Genomic DNA, 23451 nt, shown 5'->3' on the forward strand with positions numbered 1-23451 from the left:
GATTGTAACCTGTTGTGTGAAGTAGGAAACGATGAGCCCACTCTGATAGGAAACATAAATGAATACCTTGGAAGTTGATCATGATCAGGATATTTACTGGATTTAATTAATACTTTTTAATAACAAAGAGGAAAGTAGTAACTTCACAGTGGAGAAGACTGGCAGACACCACCTCAGTCAGCTGACCGAAGGGAACGTCATCAGCAATGAGACAAATTGAAATCTTGTGCGACTTGATACAGAGAGTACAGAAGTTCTGTGGTATTCCTGCCAAAGGAGCAGTACCTGAATCTAATCATGAGGTAGAATCAACAAACCCAAATTGAGGGACGGTCTACAAAATCACTAGCCTGTTGTCGTCACAAGTATTAGGGTCAGGAAAGTGAAGTGCAGGGGAGCATTAGGACATAGTACCTTCTGATATAGGGTGTTCTTGTTCTTTCTTCTTTGCCTGAACTCAAAATACTTTATAGATATTTCTCTTAATTAAAGTGATCAGCTACCAACCCTATTATCAGCAGAAGACACAATGTAGGAAAAGAGTATTCTACAAGATTAATCAGAAGTGTGTTAAGGCACCATTTCATAAAATTGTCCTATCTTTTTCTTCCCCAGTATTTATAAGTTACTTGTGTTCCTTCTTTCTCTCTCCTTCCTTTTCTCACTCCCTCCTGCCCTCCTCTCCTCTTCCCCGCCCTCCTTCTCCTATCTCCCATTGTATTTAGTGAGAATTTTAGTAGAAAGGCCATTTAAGTAGGTGGTCTGGGGACCTGAATTCAAGACCCGGCCCTAGTAGGTTTTATATGTATGATCCCGGACAAATTATTTTCTTCTAAGCTAGTTTCCCCATTTGTGAAATGGGCATCCTGATACTGTGCCTATCTCACATCAGTACGAGGATGAAATGTCACTATGTTAGGAAAGTATCGCAGTGTAGATAGGAGATGGTCCAGACAGTGGGAAGCTCTGAAACCCTTGTCATTTTCGGAATGACCCGAGGGTGCTTAGAATATTACTCTCCTCATCCCCATTTAGTACTTTGGCGTTCTGCACAGCACTTGCACGGCTGACTTTGAAGTGCCACATACATAGCCTTGAGTGGCTGCAACAACTCTGTCGGCAAGGGCACACACAGCCCATCTATTTTGGTCGAGGCGGATGGTGTAGCTTTTGTGCCCCACAGTGCTGCCAAGTGCCATAAATTATGTGACCCAACAAGATCTTGCTTGCACCATGTGCAGCAGAATGGACTTAAGGGGAAGGTTGGCAGCTATCCATGGTGTGTTAAAGGTTACTCAGAAGAGGGGTTTTGTGTACCTCTAAAACTGATCAGTGTATCATTTTCATTCTGAGTTATATGGTAGAAGATTGGCACTCCAGCCACAGATTTTGGCTCATAATTGCTGCCATTTTTAAATGTGAAGACAGTTGATTTAACTAACTATAGCTGTTTATGAAATAGGATATGTTTTTAAAATGCTCAGAAGCTCAGCTCATTAACAATTAAAAAGTGGGTCCAGGGGAAGAAGCGTGCCACATGTATTACCAAATCATCAGACAGTTAGACTGGAAAAGCTGTCTGCTCAGAGGTGAAAAGACAGAGTCCTGTATTCTGGGTATTTGTTGCTTTTTCATTAGTTGAAGTTTTATAGAAGGGAAATATTCACTAATGTGTTTATGTACAGATAAATATTTCCAAAAGAGGAACATTTATTAATATAAAGTATGCATCATTGGAAAACAGTTCTCATTTTATGCTTCCCTCAGAGTACTATCCATTGTCCTTCCTTGTTGAAATGTGTGAATTAATGACCACGATAGAGCATAATTTTATTTATTTATTTATTTATTTATTTTAAAATTATTTATTTTTGAGATAGAGAGCGATGGGGGCAAGTGTGTGCGTACAAACAGAGGAGGGGCAGAGAGGGGGAGAGAGAGAGAGAGAGAGAATCCCAGGTAAGATCTGCACTGTCAGCACAGAGCCTGACACAGGGCTCAAACTCATGAACCGTGAGATCATGACCTGAGCCGAAATCAAGAGCTTGGTACTTAACCCGCAGAGCCACCCACGTGCCCCTAGAGCATAATTTTAAAGTAAATTTGTATTTCTTTGTGTCCACACACACACACAAAACACATGGATAAAACACTGCTATGACTAAAATGTGTGATTTAAGTGCTTTTCTAATGATGGAAATGACTTGATACCTGTCTGACCAGTCCCCTTATTGTGACCAAATAACCTGTTTAAGATAAGCAGGGAGGTTGGCCTGGAAGTAGCAGCTAAAAAATAATGGGAAAAACAACCTGGTCCTCACAATAGTTTCCTTTTGGCCACGCACATGAACCAAACCATTGATCCGCCACAAATATAGTTTATTACTGGAAGTGTCTGTTGTTAGGCATAGAACTGAAGAACTGAAAGAACCTTGATCAGGTTCTTTGCAGGACATTTGAAAAATTACCAGTGTAGGCTGCTTAGTTTTATTAGCAATTCCACTTTTCACCAAGTTCTGTTTACAGGAGATAACAGTGAATATGAGCTCAAGAGTTCCACTGCTAAGTTGAAATTCTTGGGTTCAAATTGCTGCCCAGTCCTTGAACTAGCAGTGTAAACTTTGGCAACGTAATCAGAACTTCAGTCTCCTTAACTGTAAAGTTGAGCTAAGTAACTATATCCACCTTGGAGACTCTGTGAGGATTAAATGAGATAATGCACTATAAAATGCTCAACATAGTATATAGAAGGTGATAGGTACTCATTGATATTTTATGTGGCCATCAGTTTTGCTGTTGATATGATTGTTATTTAGGTGCCAACAGAAATAGAAAACTATAATTGATATACGTAGATAAGAATAAGTATTGCTTCTATGAAACCAGGTGTAGGATACCATACATATAAACGAGTCAGTTGAGAGAGAACAAGAGTCACCTGAGTGAACAATTGAATCAGCAGCCAGTTGGGGGAACAAGAAAGAACTGTTAAAACTTTCTGGTAGAAGACATCCAAAGAAAAATTCAACAGAAGTCTGGGAAGCTAGAGTTGGAAAACTTTTCCAAGAAACTCTGTTTCTTGGAAATGGAGAATAGGAGGACAAGGTGAAAAAAGGATCAGTCTGAAGATCCAAATGCCGAGTGGTAGGAGTTACAGAACGAGAAAATACCCCAGTGTCCCTTTCTCAGAAGGCACCTGGAGTATGCACTCCACCAAAATGAGGAAGTAAAAAAGAGGAAGACTTAAGATCACAGACACATTTCAACATAGGGTAGCATTAAAAGAAATGTCTAGGTTGATAGTAAAGGAAAATACTGGCAAGTCTAACCTGTCCAGAGTAAGGTAAAAAGGCAGAGGTTTCTATAATGGGTAGCTCAAAGAGAAAGAAAAAAAAAAATGGCAGTTGATGGATTATGTGATGTTTGGCCATACTGAGTTCTGTTGTTGACTTTCATAATAAACTAGTAACTGCTGAGGCACTTGTTGACTACATGAAAAACAGATTGTACAAGGATAGTAGTTGTAATCACAGGAGAATATGTAATAGATGAGATGATCTCTTCAGTTCCTCTTTCTTAGATCATCTATGAAATCCATACCAAACAACTACAAAAAAACAAAACAAAAACAAAAAACAAAGAAACCCCACAAAAACCAGTTCACCTGTCTTGAAGCAGACTGACGGGTAGTCTAGCATTTCTAGAGAGAAATGTTTTATTGACATAGTTTTCATATGGAAGAATGAATGAAGCTGAATCTATACATTTTACGATGCAGTTGTTTGTAATTTGCATTCCTTAGCTCATTTTTTTAAGAAGAAGAGGGAGAGAGAATCCCAAGCAGGCCCCACACAGTTAGTGCAGAGTCCGATGCGGGGTTTGAACCCATGAACCGTGAGATCATGACCCGAGCTGAAATCAAGAGTTGGACAGTTAGCCAACTGAGCCACCAAGCAGCCCTCCAATGGAGTTTTTAAAAACTTGTTTATTATAATCCTATAATGTGAACTATGTTGTTTTTAATCTAGGTATTGTGGAGGTTGGATGTTTTCAAATTTTTTTTTTTTAATGTTTATTTTTGAAAGAGAGAGCTATGGAGGGGGGAGGGGCAGAAAGAGAGGGAGACAGAGGATGTGAAGCCGGCTCCATGCTGACAGCAGGGAGCCTGATGTGGGGCTTGAACTCACAAACCATGGGATCATGACCTGAGTAGAAGTCAGATGTTTAACCAATTGAGCCACCTAGGCGCAACACCACCCCCCCCCCTTTTTTTTTTTTAACTTTTTCTTTATAACTGTTGTGGTTTGTTGTGTTCTGCCTTCCACGGTTATGTTTATCTGTATGAGACATAAAGATCTTTGATCTTATGGGGTTTTCCTGATCTTATGGATGAAGAATGTTTAACCTTGTAACCAGAGTAACTTTAAAAACCTTGATCAGAGTATCTAGTTATCCAATGACTGATTTAGAAGCAGTGCAAATAGGTTGTGTATAAGTTCTGTTTACTGTGCAGGCAAGGCCGTTAATACTGCCAATGAATCTGAGCGAAACACAAAAGGATCAATTTAATGCTAGTATAAAGAGGCAACTGCCTTTTATGGTTTTTAAAGTAAAAATTCAAACTGCATGAACAACTGAATTATATTCTCTTCACTCAGGGAGCTAACAGAATGAGAGGCCGGCTTGGAAGTATGGATAGCTTTGAACGGTCCAACAGTCTTGCTTCAGAGAAGGTATCTCGTCTGAGCTCCTGTTTTTACTGCTGATTGCAACTTGGCAAAAACCAGCGCTGATATGGCAGTATCGCTTAGTTGTTTTGTGATGAGTCGTTTGTGACTTTAACAAATGTTATTGTTACAATTAAAGTTAAAATACTAGATTAATGTTAAAATAAATGAAAAATACTATTATTTAAAGTAAGAAGGTTATGGATATTATTACGTTGCTCTCTTCCACTGCAGCTTTCTCATGTTAGCACAGAACACCTATTCCAGGCTAATGGTACTCTGTCAGGCTCTTTGCTGTTTTGGAGATGGTACGCTTGGGAACACAGTATTTGAGCCACTTTTGATCCAAAGCCACAGAAAAATAAGTCATCTAATTATTGCACTTGTATGGTGATCTTTTTATCTTTTGTTCTGTCACGTTACTGCTCCCCCCATTTTTTTTTTTAACTGTAACATTAGGTTCCTCGTTATCTCCTAGATAGTTCTCAGTAGGTATCAGGCAATATGTCACCCGAGGTATATGCAACCTATTTTAAATGGAAAATATTAAAATATTTTTACTGAACTTTGTGTTGATAGAAGTGGGGATTTGGTTTCACTATGAGCGTCTTAACCCTCACCCATGTTTATCAAGCTAAACATTTCTACAGTGGTGCCTGTTTTGGAAAGTATAAACAGCATACCTGTCTAAATTGAAAGATTTATGATGTCCACCCATACAATAGGAGAGGCATTCCGGCATAGCTCACTTTTCATTCATTTCCTGTTTTTCATGTTTTTTAAAAAAAATTTACCTCAGGGAACTTGTCATTGGATAGAAATATCCACAGTGAATGAAGGTACTCAACAGGCTTTATTTTATTTTCCTGAAGGCTTTGCTATGAAACTTGGATACTCAGGCATCACGATATTGTTTTGACAGTACAGGAAGCATGCAGGCGATATGTCACGGAAATCAGTAGATATGTAAATCCAGACTCCACCCTTTTTTGGTCATGATCCCTTTTCATCTTTCTGGCAACAATGAGAAAAGTACAGCAGCTATAGCATTTTACCACAAAGTGTTAGGAGAAAGAATACTTTTTCTTATCATTCCTTTCTCTTTCTGCCTATCTTGACGGATGCTGTGTTACAGCTGCTTATCTGAAGAAATGGGTTGTGGTGATACTGATTAGCCTTCAGCATGGATTGAGTGAAAAAAAAAAAAAAAGTTTTGTCATGACTCAGGAGGAAGAAGAGGCTCCCTGTCACTTTTGAGCTGTGTGTTGAAGCAGGTCTGCCATGATCCATGTAGGAAAGAAAGACCTCACTTCTGCTTGCGTTGCAGGACTATTCACCGGGAGACTCCCCACCAGGGACACCACCAGCCTCCCCACTGTCCTCAGCTTGGCAGACATTCCCTGAAGAGGATTCTGACTCCCCACAGTTTCGAAGACGGGCACACACGTTCAGCCACCCACCTTCAAGCACAAAGAGAAAGCTGAATTTACAGGATGGGAGAGCTCACGGTGTTCGCTCCCCTCTTCTGAGGCAGAGCTCCAGCGAACAGTGCAGGTGAGTCCAACACTCTTTCTGGAAAGTGAAATGAAATTCTCCTGTCACCTGTTACGGTCACTGTGCAGTTAAGATTTGTTGTGACTTCATGCTGCCAACAGTTCGCTTTTAGAAAGACCAGAAAAATAAACTGAATTGTAAAAAAACTTCAGTTACTAAAAGAAACAAGGCAGGACTTAAGGTACACTCCAAGAGAAGAGTTAAAGCATTTTGGACAGAAACAGTTTTTTGGTTTTTTTTTTTTTTTTTTTTCCCAGAAAAATGGAAAATACAAGATATTACACACTTATTTTGTCTGAAAAACTTGGTGACAACACATTTTACTCAGTGTTTTCTTGAGGACCACTCTACTGAAACATAATCAGCAAATTTGAAAATAATGTACATAGAAGTAGAACTTCCTGTTAGCCTATGATAAAATACAAGGGTTAAAAAAACCACCTAAGCTATCTTCCTACATGACATAAAATTTGGCTACACTTTATAATAAATTAAAGCCAAAAATGAAAGTTATTAAAAATTTTATCTAGAATAAAGTGATATCTGCAAAGAAGAATACATATATAATAATTGATAGGAGTGTCCATTAGAAATGATTTTATATGGTATTTAAAAAATAATTCAACAAAATTGTTTGGCATTTGGTAATATATAATAAAGGAGGTAAACTCAGAATTGTAGAGTGCTTTCACATCTTCCTGTGTAGCACATGTCAGAATTTAAATCCTAGAATTAATTTTGTTTCTCTAGTTTGCCTGTGAGTCTGATATGGGAAACAGAGTCTGATAGTGATCCCGGTTGGGGAAAAACAAAACAACAACCCAGAACTCTAAGTAAAAGGAATTTTTATATTAGTTGTTATCAGAGTTATCAACATTAAGTTTAAGGATACTGTTTTATCTTCAGTGTTGTTTTTTGACTGATTTGATACTTAAAAATAAGGTAGATACTTAGGATATATGAAAATAAAGTAGAGTAATAGAGTTAATTTTTCTCAGGTTTTCTTTTCTAAAAAAGATTTACAATTCATGTGTATATCAAGATTTTAAAAAAAAATGACTGCTTCATTTATATTTACACAAGGCACGAAGTCTCTTTTGTCCGGGAAAAATTATTAAGAATTTAAAAGATTATTTTAGACTTAAAATAGTTAAGTCTTTGAACTACTGATAATCAATTACAGGAACTTGTTTCCTGTAATTATTTCTGCTTTCCTACTTTTTTTTCCCTTGAAGTATCTTTTGCACATAAAAATAAACTCTGTTTGTCCTAAAACTGTTAAGAATGTTTTAGAGACAAACACGTATGGTCGGACATGCTGCACAGGTGAGGAATTCAGTTTGTGAGGAGTGAGCAAGGTCATGGTCATTTCAACAGACAACTGCATGTTTCCTTTTTTCCATGGAAGATCCAGCCCTGAGCTTTGAAAGGCAAGACTGAATTAATAGCAAGAACCTGTTTATATGCTTTTTCATAGTGAATGAAGATTTTGCCGAAATATAAATTAAGACAAATTTGCTGTGTTTTCTGTACTCAGCATTCTTCCATCAGTTCGGCGCATGCCCAAGGAGAGTAATTCTTCCTCCAGTCTTCCAAGTCTTCATACTTCCTTCTCTGCCCCTTCCTTCACTGCCCCCTCTTTCCTGAAAAGCTTTTACCAGAATTCAGGTAGACTGTCCCCACAGTATGAAAATGAAATCAGGTGAGATCAGTGTCCTCTGTTTGCAAAGCAAAATTTTCTGCAGTGATATGCTGATATGTTACTAAAAAGTGGCTCATTAATTTTGGAGTGACATTTACGCATCCATATGTTGTGCTTGTTCTAATCCATTTCTAATATAGTGGCTTCAATTCCAATGAATTTTATCAAGAAAACTTTTAAAACCAGTGTTTCAAAGCCTTTAATAACACGATCATCTAACTTTTTGAATTATATCTTTGTACTGTGTATTTCTTTGCTGTATGCTCCAGAGTCTAAGCTTTGTACTGTTTGCAACAAGACCTGGTGCTAATACATACTAAGCAAGTCTCCTCCGATTGTGCTTTTTCTTCTTAGCCTCTTTGGACATATGATACGGAATCCATAAGCCAACTGTACTAACGTGATAGATAAATATATCTTTAGTTTTTAAGTATATAGAATATTTCCTAGGCATTTCTTTGATTTTTCTATGACATAGATTTACTTCTCTAAAACTCAGTGTAAAATACATAATGGGTACAGGATCATGTTGATGTCAACTCTTTCAGATAGCATGAAGGATTTCTTGAGTCTTGTAGTTATCTGATTTTGTTTTGTTCTCAGTATTGAAAATGTACAGCTTTTAAAATCTTTGTGCTTTTAAGTACACAAAATTAGATGTAGTGATTTTTGGAGAATTGCCTTTTTAAAAAATTTAAAATTATGACATCTTACTGATTATTCAAATTATTAGTGGGATAGCGATAGCCTTCGAAAAGTGTTGAGTTAGCTTGGGAATTCTTCTAAAGGGATTGTTGCTGGCTTAGAAGTTTGTGATATTCATTCCAGTCTTCGGTGTAGCTTGCTTGACTCATTCTTTTTTTTTTTTGCTGTATAGTATTCCATTTAATACACTACAGTTTATCCACTGTCTTGCTGATAGACTTGGGTTGTTCCTAGTCATTTGATATTTGACAATTCTTGCAGTCAAGGAGAGGAATACCTGTTGTAACCAGCCTGTGCGTCACTAAGATTTTCTTCTTGGCCCCATTTCTTTTAGACTTAGGAAATCCCAAAAGTTAGCATTTAACTAGGTAACCTTCAGCAACTGGTTAAATTAGACTAATTTTTGAATGATCTCTGAGTATCTTTTGTCTATGTGTGCCAATTATCTTCACTCTAAGAAAGATAATTAATACTGGATTTAAAAAATTTTGAATCTGAACTTCCTCTGAATTAGTACAAAGTCATGTTCATACATTGAGTTTCTAGTGAAGAAAATGAATGAAGAACTGATTTTAAAGGGCTTTTCAAGGGGGCACTTGGCCGACTCACTTGGTAGAGCATTCAACTCTTAAATCTTGGGGTTGGGAGTTTGAGTCCCACTTTGGGGGTAGAGATTGCTTAAAAAATAAATATAAAAAAGTAAATAAGGGATTTTTCAGGGACAACCTTATGGGAGAAGATTGAAAAGAAATTAGCTACAAAAAACAGTGTAGTATATATGGAATATGCCATGAATTGAGAGAACCAAGAACGTACACATATAAAAATATCAGTTTGCCTTATGTCTGTAGTACTACCTATTAATAAGAGTACAGCACTTTGAATGAAACATACTGGCAGTTTCTTATTGTTATGTTAGTTAAAGTGAGCATCTGGGCAATCCTAGTTTTCTTCTGGAAACAGAACCCTGCCCAAAAGTGACAATTAGGAAAAATCATTGAGAAGGTCAAAGGTTAGCTGTGAACAGAATGCAGAACGCCAAAACAGTGGCTTTTTTTTTTTTTTAGATTATTTATATTGTAGTGTGTTACATATCTGTCTTCAGTAGTTTTGCTTAAGTGTGTACATTATTCTTGCTCAAAGCTTCCTAGTCCTCTGTATCTCATTCTAAAGAAGGATATTAAAGTCAGAGGGTAAGTGTATTTAGTTTTGCATTGAAAATTTTCACTTTTTGTAGCTATCTTACTTGAAGTGATATATTTAAACATAAGGAGGACTTTTAAATTTGTAGGATCATTAAAAATAATCCCGTTTTCTGTACTTTGTAATATTTTCTTGGCTCTAAGAATAGCGAAAAATCAGAGAGCACTTTCTTATACATTTTTCTGTACTTTCTGTACAGTTTTTTTTTTTTTTTTTGGTAATTTGACCAGCATAGACCCAGCAGGCCAAAAAGAGACTTAAAATTTTTATTTTTATAGAAAAGTATGACAATCAGGGCTGCCTGGGTGGCCCAGTGAGTTAAGTGTCTGACTCCTGATTTCAGCTCAGGTCATGATCTCACAATTAGTGAGTTTGAGCCCTGAGTCAGGCTTTGTTCTGTGTCAGCTCAGAGCCTGCTTGGCATTCTCTCTCTCCGCCCCTCCCCGACTCGTGTGTGCACTCTCTCTTTTTCTCTCTTTCTCTTTCGCTCTCTCAAAATAAATAAACTTAAAAAAAAAAAAAAAAAAGACAAGTACCCCAGCCCTGAGCATACAGCTCAGTGGATTGTCACGGAGTGAATGCTCCCATGTCACCACCTCTCAATAAATGGAATGCTATCAGTACTCTTATGGTTCTTCTCCTCTTCCCACCCAATCACTTCCCTTCCCCCGATCACTCATACCATTGTTCATATTTGCCTGGTTTTGAACTCTGTATAAATGGAATGGTACAGCATACGTTCTTTTACTCTGGCTTCTTTCATTGCACATTACTTTATGAGATTCATCCCCATTTTATGTGTAGTTCAGTTCATTTATTTTTTATTGCTGTATAGTATTCCACTTAATATGTGGGTTGTTTCTAGTTTTGGGTCATTAAAAGAGTGCTATCCTGGATATTATTAGTTGTCCTGGATATTAGCATATCTGTCCATTATTGAGGACTATGTACACAGTAGTAAAATTGTTGGACAAAATTCACTATTAATAGGTTTATTTCAACTAGTAAGTCACTTAGACATAAATTATTAGTTACAATCTGGGACAGGGTTTTTTTCAATTTGTATTTTGAAATAATTTCAGAGTTAAAGAAAATTTGGAAAAATAATATGGAGAACTCCTGAAAACCTTTTATCCAGATTCATCAATTTTTTAAAATTTCCACATTTTCTTTATCATTCCTTCTGTTTATTCACATATTATATGTATATGTGTACACACACACGTGCATATATGAGTATATATTTCTTTATTCTAAGTCATTTGTAAATAGGTTACTTCCATTCATACATTAATACTCTGCATACTTTAATATGTATTTCCTAAGAATGAGGATATTCAAGAGCATGGTTTTAATTCAGTGATTTCTGAATCTACATTTCTCATCACGCCTTTCAGAGAGAACATGAAGCACACACAATTACTGTAATATCTGGAACTATTCAGAATATTGAGAGGAATGAGGTTCAGAATACTATGAATTACAATTTTCTTTTCACTTGAGTACCTCGCATCTTATTAGTTGTATAGAGTGAATCTCTAAATATGCACAAATAAGGTACAGAGTATGTTAGCATATAGGCTAATATATACTACTTCTTAAAAAGCCTATTAAATTGAAAATTTGAAACTCAGATTAGGCATCCTTCTCTAGGACCTCTATTCTGAATCATTAAAAACATGTCAGGTGACTGTTTTTAAGTAGGCTGAGAAAAAGGAATCAAGATATTTTTAATATGGTTTATTGATTAGTAGGTTTATCTGCACAGCCTTGAAATGATAAAGGAAAGGGAATAAGCATATGTTTTGTTTTGCCTTGAATTAATTTTTAAAAATTTAATGTCATTTCATTGTTTAGTAGCTGAACCATAACTGTGATGATATATAGTACATTTATATAATATGTATCAAATATGATACATCCTTTCTATCAATAGGCATCTTTGTCACTCCTTATAATTTTTTCTCAGCATTTAAGCCTTTAACCAAGAAAACATTTATATTGAAGTTAATTGGTCAAAAGTAAAATGATAGTCATTACTTCTATTCACTTATAAGACTTTTCAGTGAGAAAATAAGATTTTTGCTGAAGTACTTTGTAGTACAATTTTGGTTCCACATAGTTCTCTTGTGTTCACTGATAAAAATAGTATTATCATTCACAATTCATTATTGAAATAACTGTATGCTTTATTGATGACTAATGGAAATGCCTTTTTATTCTAAAATCCTGATTTTGGTCATATATCTCTCTCTGTATGCTAATGTCATTCCTTCTTTTCCTGTTGGACTAGACAGGACACTGCTTCAGAATCAAGGTGATTAGAGGTCTAAATATGTTCTTATAAAAATTCATAAATTCTTCCACCTGAATATCACTGTCAGTTAAAAAACAGTTTTGGCTGTCTTCTGAATGCATGCCAACATTCTGGTGCTGTGGGGTTCTGTTGTAGGGAAAATGTGATGCCTGGTGTAATCAAAGATCACAAATAATCATATAAAATGTTGATTGCAAACAGAAATCCTGTTTCTACTCTATTCTGTGCTGACAATTCCTTAGTACTGTGCCGTGGCCTTCAAGCAAAGCCTGATTTTAATTTTGAATTAATTGACATGAATTTGCTCATTTGGAGGTATGTATGTACATATAAGGAGTTTATTTCAAGAAGATGCAGAAATGAGCATCCTAAAAGAAACAAGGTCATAAAATTTAATCTAGTTTTCACCCAAAGAGGATTGTTAATCTATTCCTATTCACCTTAATTCTTGATAAATTGGTTACTTTGAGACACTGCTGAGGCCTGTCAAACCTCCCACTGGTCTGGACACAGGAAAACACCTACTTCCTTATTATGGAAGTCTGACCACATCTGTAGTGATATCTCTTCCTCTCAACTCGCATGCTTTTTGTGGTAAACATCCAAAATTATTGCTGTACAACTTAACTGGAAATAATTATTCTTGGCTTTGTTTTAGGTTCTATACTTAGTTTGTATCAGGAATCCCGTGAAAAACAGACATGCCTATCTATCTGTTTGGAGCCACTAACATTTGGATTTCTTTCTAGCTACAGTGAAGACACAGTGTTAAAGATTGGACTAGAATGAAAAAAAAGGAGAAAAGAAAGGAGAAAAAAGGAAATCATTTTGGACACATTGATAAGATAAAAAATGACTTTTTGTTTGAGAGTTGTAATTGATTGACACTTTTTAATGGTTGGGTGTAAGACTCTTACCTACTTTTAAAACCCTAATGGAAGTGTTAGTTTTACTGTGTGTCCTTCTAGGTTCTACAGTCATAAAAACAGGTCTGTTTATTACCTTAGAGATCATTTGGCCTGGACTTTCCTTTTTTTACATATGGTTAGATTGAGCCCTAGGGATGTTTTATATCTTGTTTAGTATTATTTCCTTAATCTTAGGTTTTAGGGATGTGAGTAAGCAAATGAGCTAGCCACCCAGAGATACTTTAAATTCCGGTGTAAAGAACTTAATCGTAGAGCTTAGGAAATAAAACTCCTTGTTTTTCTCATTCTTTCTTTTTGTTTTACACATTGTTCCACTGATTAATCTATCTCTGACTCATAGCTCACATGCTATATATTGCTTTCCACTAGAATAGTTCAATATCAGTTTTATTTAATTAGTAAAGATTTTCCAAAGAATGATAGGATTGTACCTAGTTGAAAGTCAGGACTTACATAAACTATTAGTGTACCTGATACAGTTATGTGTAAATTATACTTTGGATCCTGTGGGAAAAGCTCAAGTTTCATCACTATGTTGTTCCATGAGTCTTTCCTGAGGCATTTACAAAGAGAACACTTTTTCAGATTTCTGTGAAATAGGTGCTATATCACATTAATCAAGTCTTGTTTCTATCTTGAATTGTAAAACATTGTGATTTAGATATAGCTTTAATCAGTATTAGTCATTTATTTGGCCTTTATGATGCTACTCGTTTTAGATGGGTGCCCAGGGGCTGGAGGATGAGGGGCAGTTTGCTGCTAAGCAGAAAAACACCTTTTGGGGTTTTTTTTGTTTTTGTTTTTTAGTTTTATTTTGTTAACATACACTGCAATATTGGTTTCAGGAGTATAATTCAGTGATTCAGCATTTATATACAACACCCAGTGCTCATCACAAGTGCCCTCCTTAATACTCATCACCCAACTACCTCCCTCCATCAACCCCTCAATTTGTTCTCTAAGGCGAAGAGTCTCCTGTGGTTTGTTTCCCCCTCTCCTCTCCCCCCACCCCACCCCGCCCTGCCCCTTACCCTGTATTCACTTTTGTTGTTTCTTAAATTCCACATATTAGCTTTGTGAACAATGTATCTATGCTGCCTGGTGGTGGGGGTGGGGGGAGGTGGAATAAAACATGACTGCAACCTTAACATTGAGTCCCTATGAGTGATCACTAAAACACCTCCATTTTTTACAATATCCAGCAAATTAATTGTTACTAAAGCAGACAAGTATCCATTAAAAATTCTGTGTTAACACAAGAAGTATAATGTTAATTTAAAAAGTCAGGGTGGTAAAGGTTCTAACTGCTTGGCCAAAGATGTATTAAAAAGTTATCTTGGAGCTTTGTGGGAGCATTCATATCATATCCATAGCTTTGGATTTGATGCTGTGTCCAGAAGGACTTGGAAGTGCCTCCCAGCCTACAGAATATGATAGAATATTTTCTCTTCTTATAAAGCTCTCATTTGTGCCTTTTGGATTGTGGTTCTTAATTAACTGGTGACTGGTAATAGGAAATATATATAGAATACACCAATATAAAAATAATTGGGAATTCACCACATTGTAGTTCCTTCCTAGTTATTCGTTTTTTAATTTCATAAATTTTCAATAGAGGTAATTCTGGCACAAACTACTTTTCCTGAATATGTCACTTTGGAAGCAATTTTATAATATACATGTTGACATTCCAAAATGCAAAAGAAGGAGGGAAAAGACCATGGAAAAATAAGGAAATGGTTCTGATTTGTTTTATCATTTAAAAAAATGTAAAGATAATACAATATATGTATAGTCCACCATATTAATGTGTTTTGTTTTTGATCCCTCCATTTAAAGAAATAGTTGCATTTTGGAATGGAGTTCTTTCAAAAGCAAAGAAGAAGTGAGACATGTACATAAGTGAACACTTAGTACTTTGAAGTTATTTCTCTGCTGAAATAAATGACTTTGTGCCATTAAAAAAAGGAAAGAGGAATACTGATCATAAGACTTAAAGCCAGTTAGAGACTGATTTTTTTTTTTTTTTTTTCCACCAGAAATACACATGGCACTGGGGATACTGACAGGTTTAGTTTTATGGTCCAGTAGTGCTTTGTCTGAACTAAGGAGGAGAGGATTTACATTGGCATGATGAAGTGTAGTGCCTTTGTTGGGATCCTGGACCACCTGGATTTGAATTCTGGCTTCTCCATTTATTATCTGTGGAACTGTGGGCAAGTTGCTTAGACTTTTTCAACCCAGAGAAAGTTTTCTCACTAAAAGTGGAAATAGAAATAACACCTACCCCATAAGGTTGCTGTGAGGATAAAATGAGTTCCTACTTGTAAAAATGCTAAATATTAGGACAATGCAGTTACCACCGTAGGAATGTCAGATTGCTGACCAATGGTAGGTAAATCAAAGGGCAAGCTGTGGGAAGTTGCATATATGCACTGACTGCTGGAGCCCTTATCTGGACTCAGACTTCTGGGTACATGGCTTCTGGAATGAAATGAAGCAGGGCAGCCTGTTCCTTATCTCAGCCACCAACCAGCTTTTTTAGGATGTCCTTTTTTAGTACCAAGATAAAGGGGTCAGTGGTCTGTTATGTCGTGCTTTTCAGTATATTATTATCTTATATTCTGACTGCTAATTTTTGGCTTATCAATTCTGACCATTCAATTCCAGACATAGGAAGAAAATGTGTCACTTGGCAATTTATTTAGATTATAGGATATAAAATTTTAGATGTTATGAAACTTTCAAATATGTAGCAGGCTAATGTGAAGGTACTTTATGGACCTGTTTTATAATCCCCCAAAAGCACATATTTTATTTTTATTTTTATTTTTTTTTTTAATTTTTTTTTTTCAACGTTTTTTATTTATTTTTGGGACAGAGAGAGAGACAGAGCATGAATGGGGGAGGGGCAGAGAGAGAGAGGGAGACACAGAATTGGAAACAGGCTCCAGGCTCCGAGCCATCAGCCCAGAGCCTGACGCGGGGCTCGAACTCACGGACCGCGAGATCGTGACCTGGCTGAAGTCGGACGCTTAACCGACTGCGCCACCCAGGCGCCCCAAGCACATATTTTAGACACAATAATGAAATTGTTAGGAGTACTTTAAGTTTTATTTTTAGAACTATCTAGACATTCAACATGTCATTGACGGCGAATTGGAACTTGATTTAAAAAAATTTTTTTAATGTTTATTTATTTTTGAGAGAGAGGGACAGAGACAGAGCATGAGCAGGGGAGGGGCAGAGAGAGAGTGAGACACAGAATCCAAAGCAGGCTCTGTACTGTCAGCCCACCGCAGGGCTTGAACCCACAGACTGTGAGTTCATGACCTGAGTTAAAGTTGGATGCCTAACTGACTGAGCCACCTGTGTGCCCCAAGTCTGATTTTTAAAAGATAGTTTAATTCCACCATCAAAATATAAAAGTTTCAGACTCCTTCAGGTTAGTTTATTGTAGTTTTGTTTGTCAGAGCTGCTAAATAGTCAAGAGGAATTATTGAACACTTACCCATGAGGCATTGAAATAGATACTTTACGAAGTCTTTCACTTAGTTTTCTAGGCTTAAATTATAAATTTTGACGCCTTTATGCAGGACAGGAACAGCACTTACTCGGAAAAACAATGCCTTATGCTGTTTACTAACACTGCTGCTGCTGTTAGTACCTACCAGTGCCATCAACAGCTCGGTCTGTGCTTTCAGGAAACAGAGCTGTTAGAGCTTTTTGCCAAAAAGGATGTAAAAGTCATGCTACCAACATAGGTTTTAAAAAGGTGTTCTTTTAGTTATTCCTGACATGTTAGCCTAGCCCATATGATTTTTTTGTCCATTTCATTTAACCTTCTGAGTTAATGTTTGCTATTATTTGCCAGTTATTATACCAGAAGCTAGAAATACGTCCATTAACTGGGCATTTAGCAAATAACTGCTCGTGAGATAGTGTTACCAAAGTGAAGATACAGAGTACTTCAAGAGTGTCTATCAGGATATAACTATTATTTGCAGAACATTTGAATCATAGTTTCTAAAAGGGAAATACTTGAGTTAATACTTTCCAAAGCGGAAGTAAAGGTGGACATATTTATTCAGTCTCACAGGGAGCTTTGAACCATGGACACCATGGACACATATTAGGGTTGTAATTTTATCTAACGAAGGGGGTTTGACTGTATTGAGATATATGTGTTGTTGCTTTCTGAAGTATCCTAATCTATCACACTGCCAACTGTGCAACAGCTGAAGGCATGTCTTTTTCTTAACCTTAGTTTAGCTAATCTAGAAGTAATCATTCCAGGAAGATAGGTCAAGATTAGAGATAACGGAATTGCCTGATGACCACGGGTACATAAATAAAAATATGATAAGCAGGTGCTGAATTGCTCCCTTCTTGGTGGCCTCAGTACCACTGAGGCAGGTGGTGGATTTTCCAGCTACATTTCCTTTCTGACTTAAGCATTGACTCTTTTGGACTCCATTAAAAGTCCTGGATCTTCACTTGTTGGTATCACTAGCCATAAATACTGTTACCTTCAGCATTTTTTCAGGAAAGCCCAGAGACTTTGAAATGTACTGTTACCACCACTAACAGTAGCAATTCTTGCATGGCATTCCAGCTGCTAAAGTGATTCGTCTTAGAAGTGAGTTTGAGTCAGGATGACCTTTTATTGCAGATAGGCCTAGCATGACTTAGAATGTTCTTTCCTAGGAAATGAAAGTTTTAGAGCAGACCCACATTTCCACATGTTTGTTTCACAAAGCACTAATGTATAAAGCTGTCACATGCTCAAAGCCCCCTCCCTGCCTCCAAAATTGGGGAAGGTGATTATGGGGTCAAATGATTGAAATAGATTAGGGCATATCTATACATTACTTCACTCTTCGGAAAGTCATAGTGCATACCAGTATATTACAGTCTCTGTGAAATCCTCCTATAGAGAGATGTTGAATTTTTTTTATCTTAACCTAGCCAGTCTTATTGATCACAGTTCTTTTCTTAATATATTACCTAATAATAATCCCAAGGTTAAGCATTCCTCCTTTATTCGGGTTACTTTCTGCCATGATCCACATATTGGTGGCTAGCAACTTGTAGACAGATCTCAACAGTCACAGGCAATAAGAAGCTATCTTTATCAGTCTATTCTGTAAGAGTATAAGGAAAGCTCTTTTTGAGGCTCTTACAGAACATTTACATTGTTTAGAATGCACTTTTTAATTTTTTAGTAAAGCACGAGTTCCTTACTTAAGCAGCCTCTGTGCCTCTGTATACGTTCATCTTTTCCTCGGGTTAGGACTTGAAATGGTTGGCTACTATGGAATGAGTAGAAACAGGTGAGCTCCTCATGCCTGGGCTGTGGCTTGGATTGCATTTTCCCCAGGCTGCTGTGGCCTGGATGACCAGTGTGCCTAGTGATGCATCGCTCTTTGTTGCCTGAGGCTTGTGCTTGCCCATGGCAGGACTTGTGAATGGCTTGTGCTACCGTGTGGTTGTGAAGAACCGTGTATTTCTCCTTACAAGTTACATATTTATTTGCTTTCCACAGTGATGGAGAGGGGAGAAAAAGGACCTCGTCTACTTGCAGCAATGAATCCCTAAACGCTGGAGGCACTCCCGTCACCCCTCGTCGAATCTCCTGGAGGCAGCGCATTTTCCTCAGGGTTGCTTCTCCCATGAACAAATCTCCCTCAGCAATGCAGCAGGGTCTGTGTGGTACACACTAAAGAATTACTCCTTACCGGTATCATAAACTAGGGAATGGAATGCAGTGCTTTGGGTACAAAGAGATTTGAGTGATTTCAGTGGAGAAATAACTTCTGTTTCCACATATGACATGGTGGTGAACTTCTCAGCTATCGTTAGAACGTAGTAGACATTCAGTAAATGCTTGATGAGTGAATGAGTGAACTCCCCAAACTGGGCACTAAGATACTGCTAGAAAAGCATAGATTTTTTTTTTATTATTAGAAAAGTAACCTACTCCTTTACAAGGGTCACTCATAAAACAAAGTGACATCAAAATGTTGAATGATTAAGAAATGGATACAGAGACAGTAGACAAATATCAACCAAAAGATATGAGACCTGTTAGAAATTAAAGCAAAGACATCCAAAGGGGCAAAGTAAATTATAACAATAAACAGAGATACAAAAATGATGATCAATTATGCCAACATGCATAATTACATAGCCTTGAAAGTTAGAAAATAGAAGTTCACAGAATGTTGGGAAGAAATACATCAGTAGCTCTCATGGGAGATTTTAACATATTTTTCTCTAAAAATTAAATACAAGGAGGGTATATATAGTTAATATTTGAGAAATATAATTTAACAAGCTTGGTCTAATATTTATATAGAAACTTGCTCCCCCATAGGCAAAGTTCATTCATTTTTAGTGCACATGGAACATTCCAAAAAATTGTGTACTTGGCCACAAAGGCATTATTTTAATGAAACAATCACATAATCTCTGATTACAGTGCAAAAAAAAAAAAAAAAAAAAGGAATCAAGAATTAGAAGACAACTAAAATGTTTCATGTGTTTGGAAACTGAAAACTACTAGAAACTAGAAGGAAGAAAATATGTTCAGAGCCCTGCACATCAACATTGAGTTGTATTTAAAGGGCATTTTTAAAATCAGGAAAGACAAAACTCAAATGTACCTAAGTATTTAATTCAAGAAGTTAGAAAAGGAGCTCTTGAGTAAAATTTTTAAAAATTATTTATTAAGGAAATAAATAATAAGGGTAAGGGCAGAGGTCAGTTAGTAAAGAAAAAGAAACAAGAAACTGACATTACTAGAGAAAAAATTAACTCTGCCTAGGGTGGCCAGAGAAAGCTTCACAGGAATGCTGGATATTTACATTTAAACTCATTGCTGGGAGAAGCATGTTTCAGGAAGTGAAACTAGCAAAACTCTGATATCATCGGAGAGAACTTTGCAGGTTAGGGAATAGTGAGAAATTCAGCATGACGGGAGCAGAGGATGGGAGATGGAAACACAGGTTGGGAAGTTTACGTGAGGCAGGAGTCTGAAGCTGTCCATATGCTGTTTGCAATAGTTTGGACTTTGTGCTTTGGGGCATAAGCAACCGTTGAAATATTTTAAGAGACATAGTCATGTTTGTTAATAGGAAACTAATTGGCAAAGGTGCAAAGAATGGCCTGGAACAGAGGGAGAGAGCGAGCTCCAGGAATTGGGTAAGAGAATGTTGCAGGAGCGAGCAGAGGTGCTGAGCCAAGACAGGCCCCACGTTGTTCAGCTGCTCTTCTCTTGACTGTGTCTGATGGTAGATGGAGACCTTAGGAGATCACTATTACCTACTCACGTAACCTTTTTGTTTTGCACAATCAGAGAATGTACAAAGATAAATTGCAGAAGTGTTGGGCTCTGGGGATTGCCAGTTCATCTTAGAGCACCTATCTTATAGGTCATTGTGTGCAGAAAGAAGAAGTACAGAAATTACATGTGCTTTCGTTTCAACTCGAGAGGGAAATCTGTCAGGGGAATTTAGTTTAGTGAATTTACTTAAGCTGTTAGTTCCAGAAATGCAGTTACTGGGAAAGTGGCCTTGTGAAAAGCTTTAAAGGTGGAAGATAGGATGAGAGAACATCAATTCTAGAGAAAGCTTCCGCGTAGTCTGGGTTACTGCTTAGGAATGCCTCTCACTGTTTTCTTCTCTGCAGATGGACTGGACAGGAACGAGCTGCTGCCACTGTCCCCTCTTGCTCCAACCATGGAGGAGGAACCACTGGTTATATTCATGTCTGGTGAAGATGATGATCCAGAGAAGGCTGAAGAAAGAAAGAAGTCAGAAGAACTGAGGAGTTTGTGGAGAAAAGCAATACATCAACAAATCTTGTTGCTTCGAATGGAGAAAGAAAACCAGAAACTTGAAGGTTAGCCATTCAATCAGGGCTAAATGATATGATACTATAATTGAAAGCTTTAGGTTAAAACCACCCCCGTCTTCCCCACACTCAGCCAAGGAGTATAAATGCACTTTGACTAGGATTTTACTGATTATAATTGTTTCATTTTATTTTGTGAGGTTGCAATGACATGGGAATGTGCAGCTTAAAATATTTGCATTTTTGTTTAATAGCTAAAACATCAGACACCTTTAGAGTGTTTTGGGGTAACAGAAAATGTACATAGTGTGGCATCCATGTATTTGATGTGACTGAAAGTCTAATATTATTGTGCATTACTTAAAAAAAAAACCCTTAAACATGAAAAATATTTCAAAAATTCTTTTTGAAATTGATTTTCACCTTTTAGGCTAATTGCATTTATAATAAGGGAAATGTGCCTATTTCAAATAAATTCTATTTGTATTGTACCCAGTTCAACTATCTAATTACCTGTTATCAAATCAAAGTTCCTAATTTTTGTTATTGCTTTATATACTTTCTACTTAAAAAATCATATTCAAATCATTAAATTTATAATTGGATAATTTACAATAGCTTCTGTGGTATTACTGGTGCTTTATTGCTTACTTTATGAATAAGTGTTTTAGAATGTGTTTTCCAGACTTCGAAAGAATGATGTTATTTACCTCCTTATGAGCCACACATAAGGAGATGTGCAGACGGGACCAAAACTCAAAAAATGTACTAATGTTACTATGTTTGGCAGTTCACTTAACCTAAAAGGGCCTTGTTTTTCACATGTGTAAAATGAATGATTTAGCTTAAGTGGGTCCTTTGATTTACAAGATTATAGGAAAATGTACAATTTAGGTTTTTCTCTGGCTTGCTTTTATTGTGTTGTCTTCCAAAATGCTTTTTTAAGCATTTTAATGCTTTTCTTTTTTTTTTTCTTTAAAATTAAAACCCAATTGATCGTTATTGGTACAGTTTTTAAAAGTTTGATGTGATAAATGGTATGCCCACCCGGGATTTTATAGATTTTGAGGGAAATTCAATTCATATTTAGGATAAGAGAGGAGGTGACATTTAGCAGATATGGTCAGAAACCTTTATGAGTTCTTTTATTTCTGTATTTAAGTAACAGAGATAAAAAATAGTTGAGCTTATTAAAATTCTAGTCAATGGATAATTATTTATTGATGGTTCTTTATTTTTTGCCTAGTTAACCAGGTGAGGGCAGATGTTGACTGTTCTTAATCAGCATTTTATCCTCAGGGCCTGAAGCTGGCACATAGCTCTTGATTATTCTCTTAAATGAATAAAGATCTAGAGAACGTTGCAGGGGGAAAAAAAGGAAATATGCTTTTGTTCATTATAAAAAAAATAATTAGTAAAGTAACATATAGGGTTATATTAATTATTAGCTTTAATGAACCCACTTCTTCAAAAAAATTTGATTACCATAGAGAAATATAAAGCAAGTATTGAGAAGCAAAGCTCCTCTCTGTGAGTTTAGTGGTATCCAAGAGGTAGGCCATCTAGTGGTATCCAGGAGTATTTTCATAGTGAAAGTTTGGTTATATCTGGACTTTCAGTAGAAACTTTTACTCTTTATTTGAATAACCATATTATAAGATATTTAAATTCTTTGGAATGGTTTCAAACACACTAAGTAAAGGGTAATACTCATTCTGCTGTTGTTTTTGTGCTGTCGAGGACTTTGGATGCATGACAAAGATTTGTGTTGCAGAAGGTAAGGGGTTGAGCACTGTGAGCTTAAATGAATACACGTTAATCTGTGAGACTCCTGTTCAATGTGATCCTAATGAAAGAAAAAAAAATAGCTAAATGTTTTTTCTTCCTTTACTCTTTTGGAATCAAGTATTCAAGATAAAGAACACATCAAGTTAGTAGTTGCTTTTATAGGCCTTTCTTTAATGAGCTTTGGGCTTATATTTTAGACCATCAAACAAGAGAGAATTCTGTACTATTTTTAAAAACAGAAGTAGTGTTAATTTCAATAAAATGAATTTTTTTCTTTAAGAAAAAAATGACCACAGAGGCACATGACTTAACATTTTTAAAAAAAGTATTGGTAACTCTGGGAATAATTATAAAAATGTATTGGGTTACCATGGTCAGTATTTCTCTAATCAAGGTTAGCACGAGGTATTGTTTTCTCATATAGGTCATATATAAAATATCATTGGTGTTGAAAATGATGCAAGTTGTCACATCTGAGGCTATCACATTTGTCAAAAAAATTGAAACTTACAGCGTAGGGAACACGCTTAGTTTTTTATGCTTAGTAGAGCTCCCATCTGTAAGATACAGAGTAAAACCTCCTTAGAAAGTTATTCCTGATACTTTTTTACGTGATATGACTCTGTTTGGGAACCTTTCATGTATCCTCACTTTTTTTAAGTTTACTTTGTG

General features: G+C 36.4%; 1 protein-coding gene across 6 annotated transcripts in view; it reads left to right on the forward strand.

Moving 5' to 3' along the window:
• Positions 1–23451, forward strand: part of TBC1D4 (TBC1 domain family member 4) — a 73563-nt gene that overhangs the window by 28580 nt on the left and 21532 nt on the right. For 2 of the 6 annotated variants that reach the window (XM_078432765.2, XM_078432764.2), the window contains 6 exons: positions 4659–4733; positions 6055–6281; positions 7819–7983; positions 12185–12208; positions 18683–18849; positions 20827–21039. In XM_078432765.2, coding sequence (XP_078288891.1) covers positions 4659–4733; positions 6055–6281; positions 7819–7983; positions 12185–12208; positions 18683–18849; positions 20827–21039 — 871 coding nt within the window. The remainder of the gene's footprint in view (positions 1–4658; positions 4734–6054; positions 6282–7818; positions 7984–12184; positions 12209–18682; positions 18850–20826; positions 21040–23451) is intronic. The other 4 variants (XM_078432767.2, XM_078432768.2, XM_078432771.2 and 1 more) reach the window with 4 other exon arrangements.

Source organism: Panthera onca, chromosome A1, assembly GCF_046562875.1.
Source record: "Panthera onca isolate mPanOnc1 chromosome A1, mPanOnc1 haplotype 2, whole genome shotgun sequence".
NCBI classification, from domain to species: Eukaryota; Metazoa; Chordata; class Mammalia; order Carnivora; family Felidae; genus Panthera; species Panthera onca.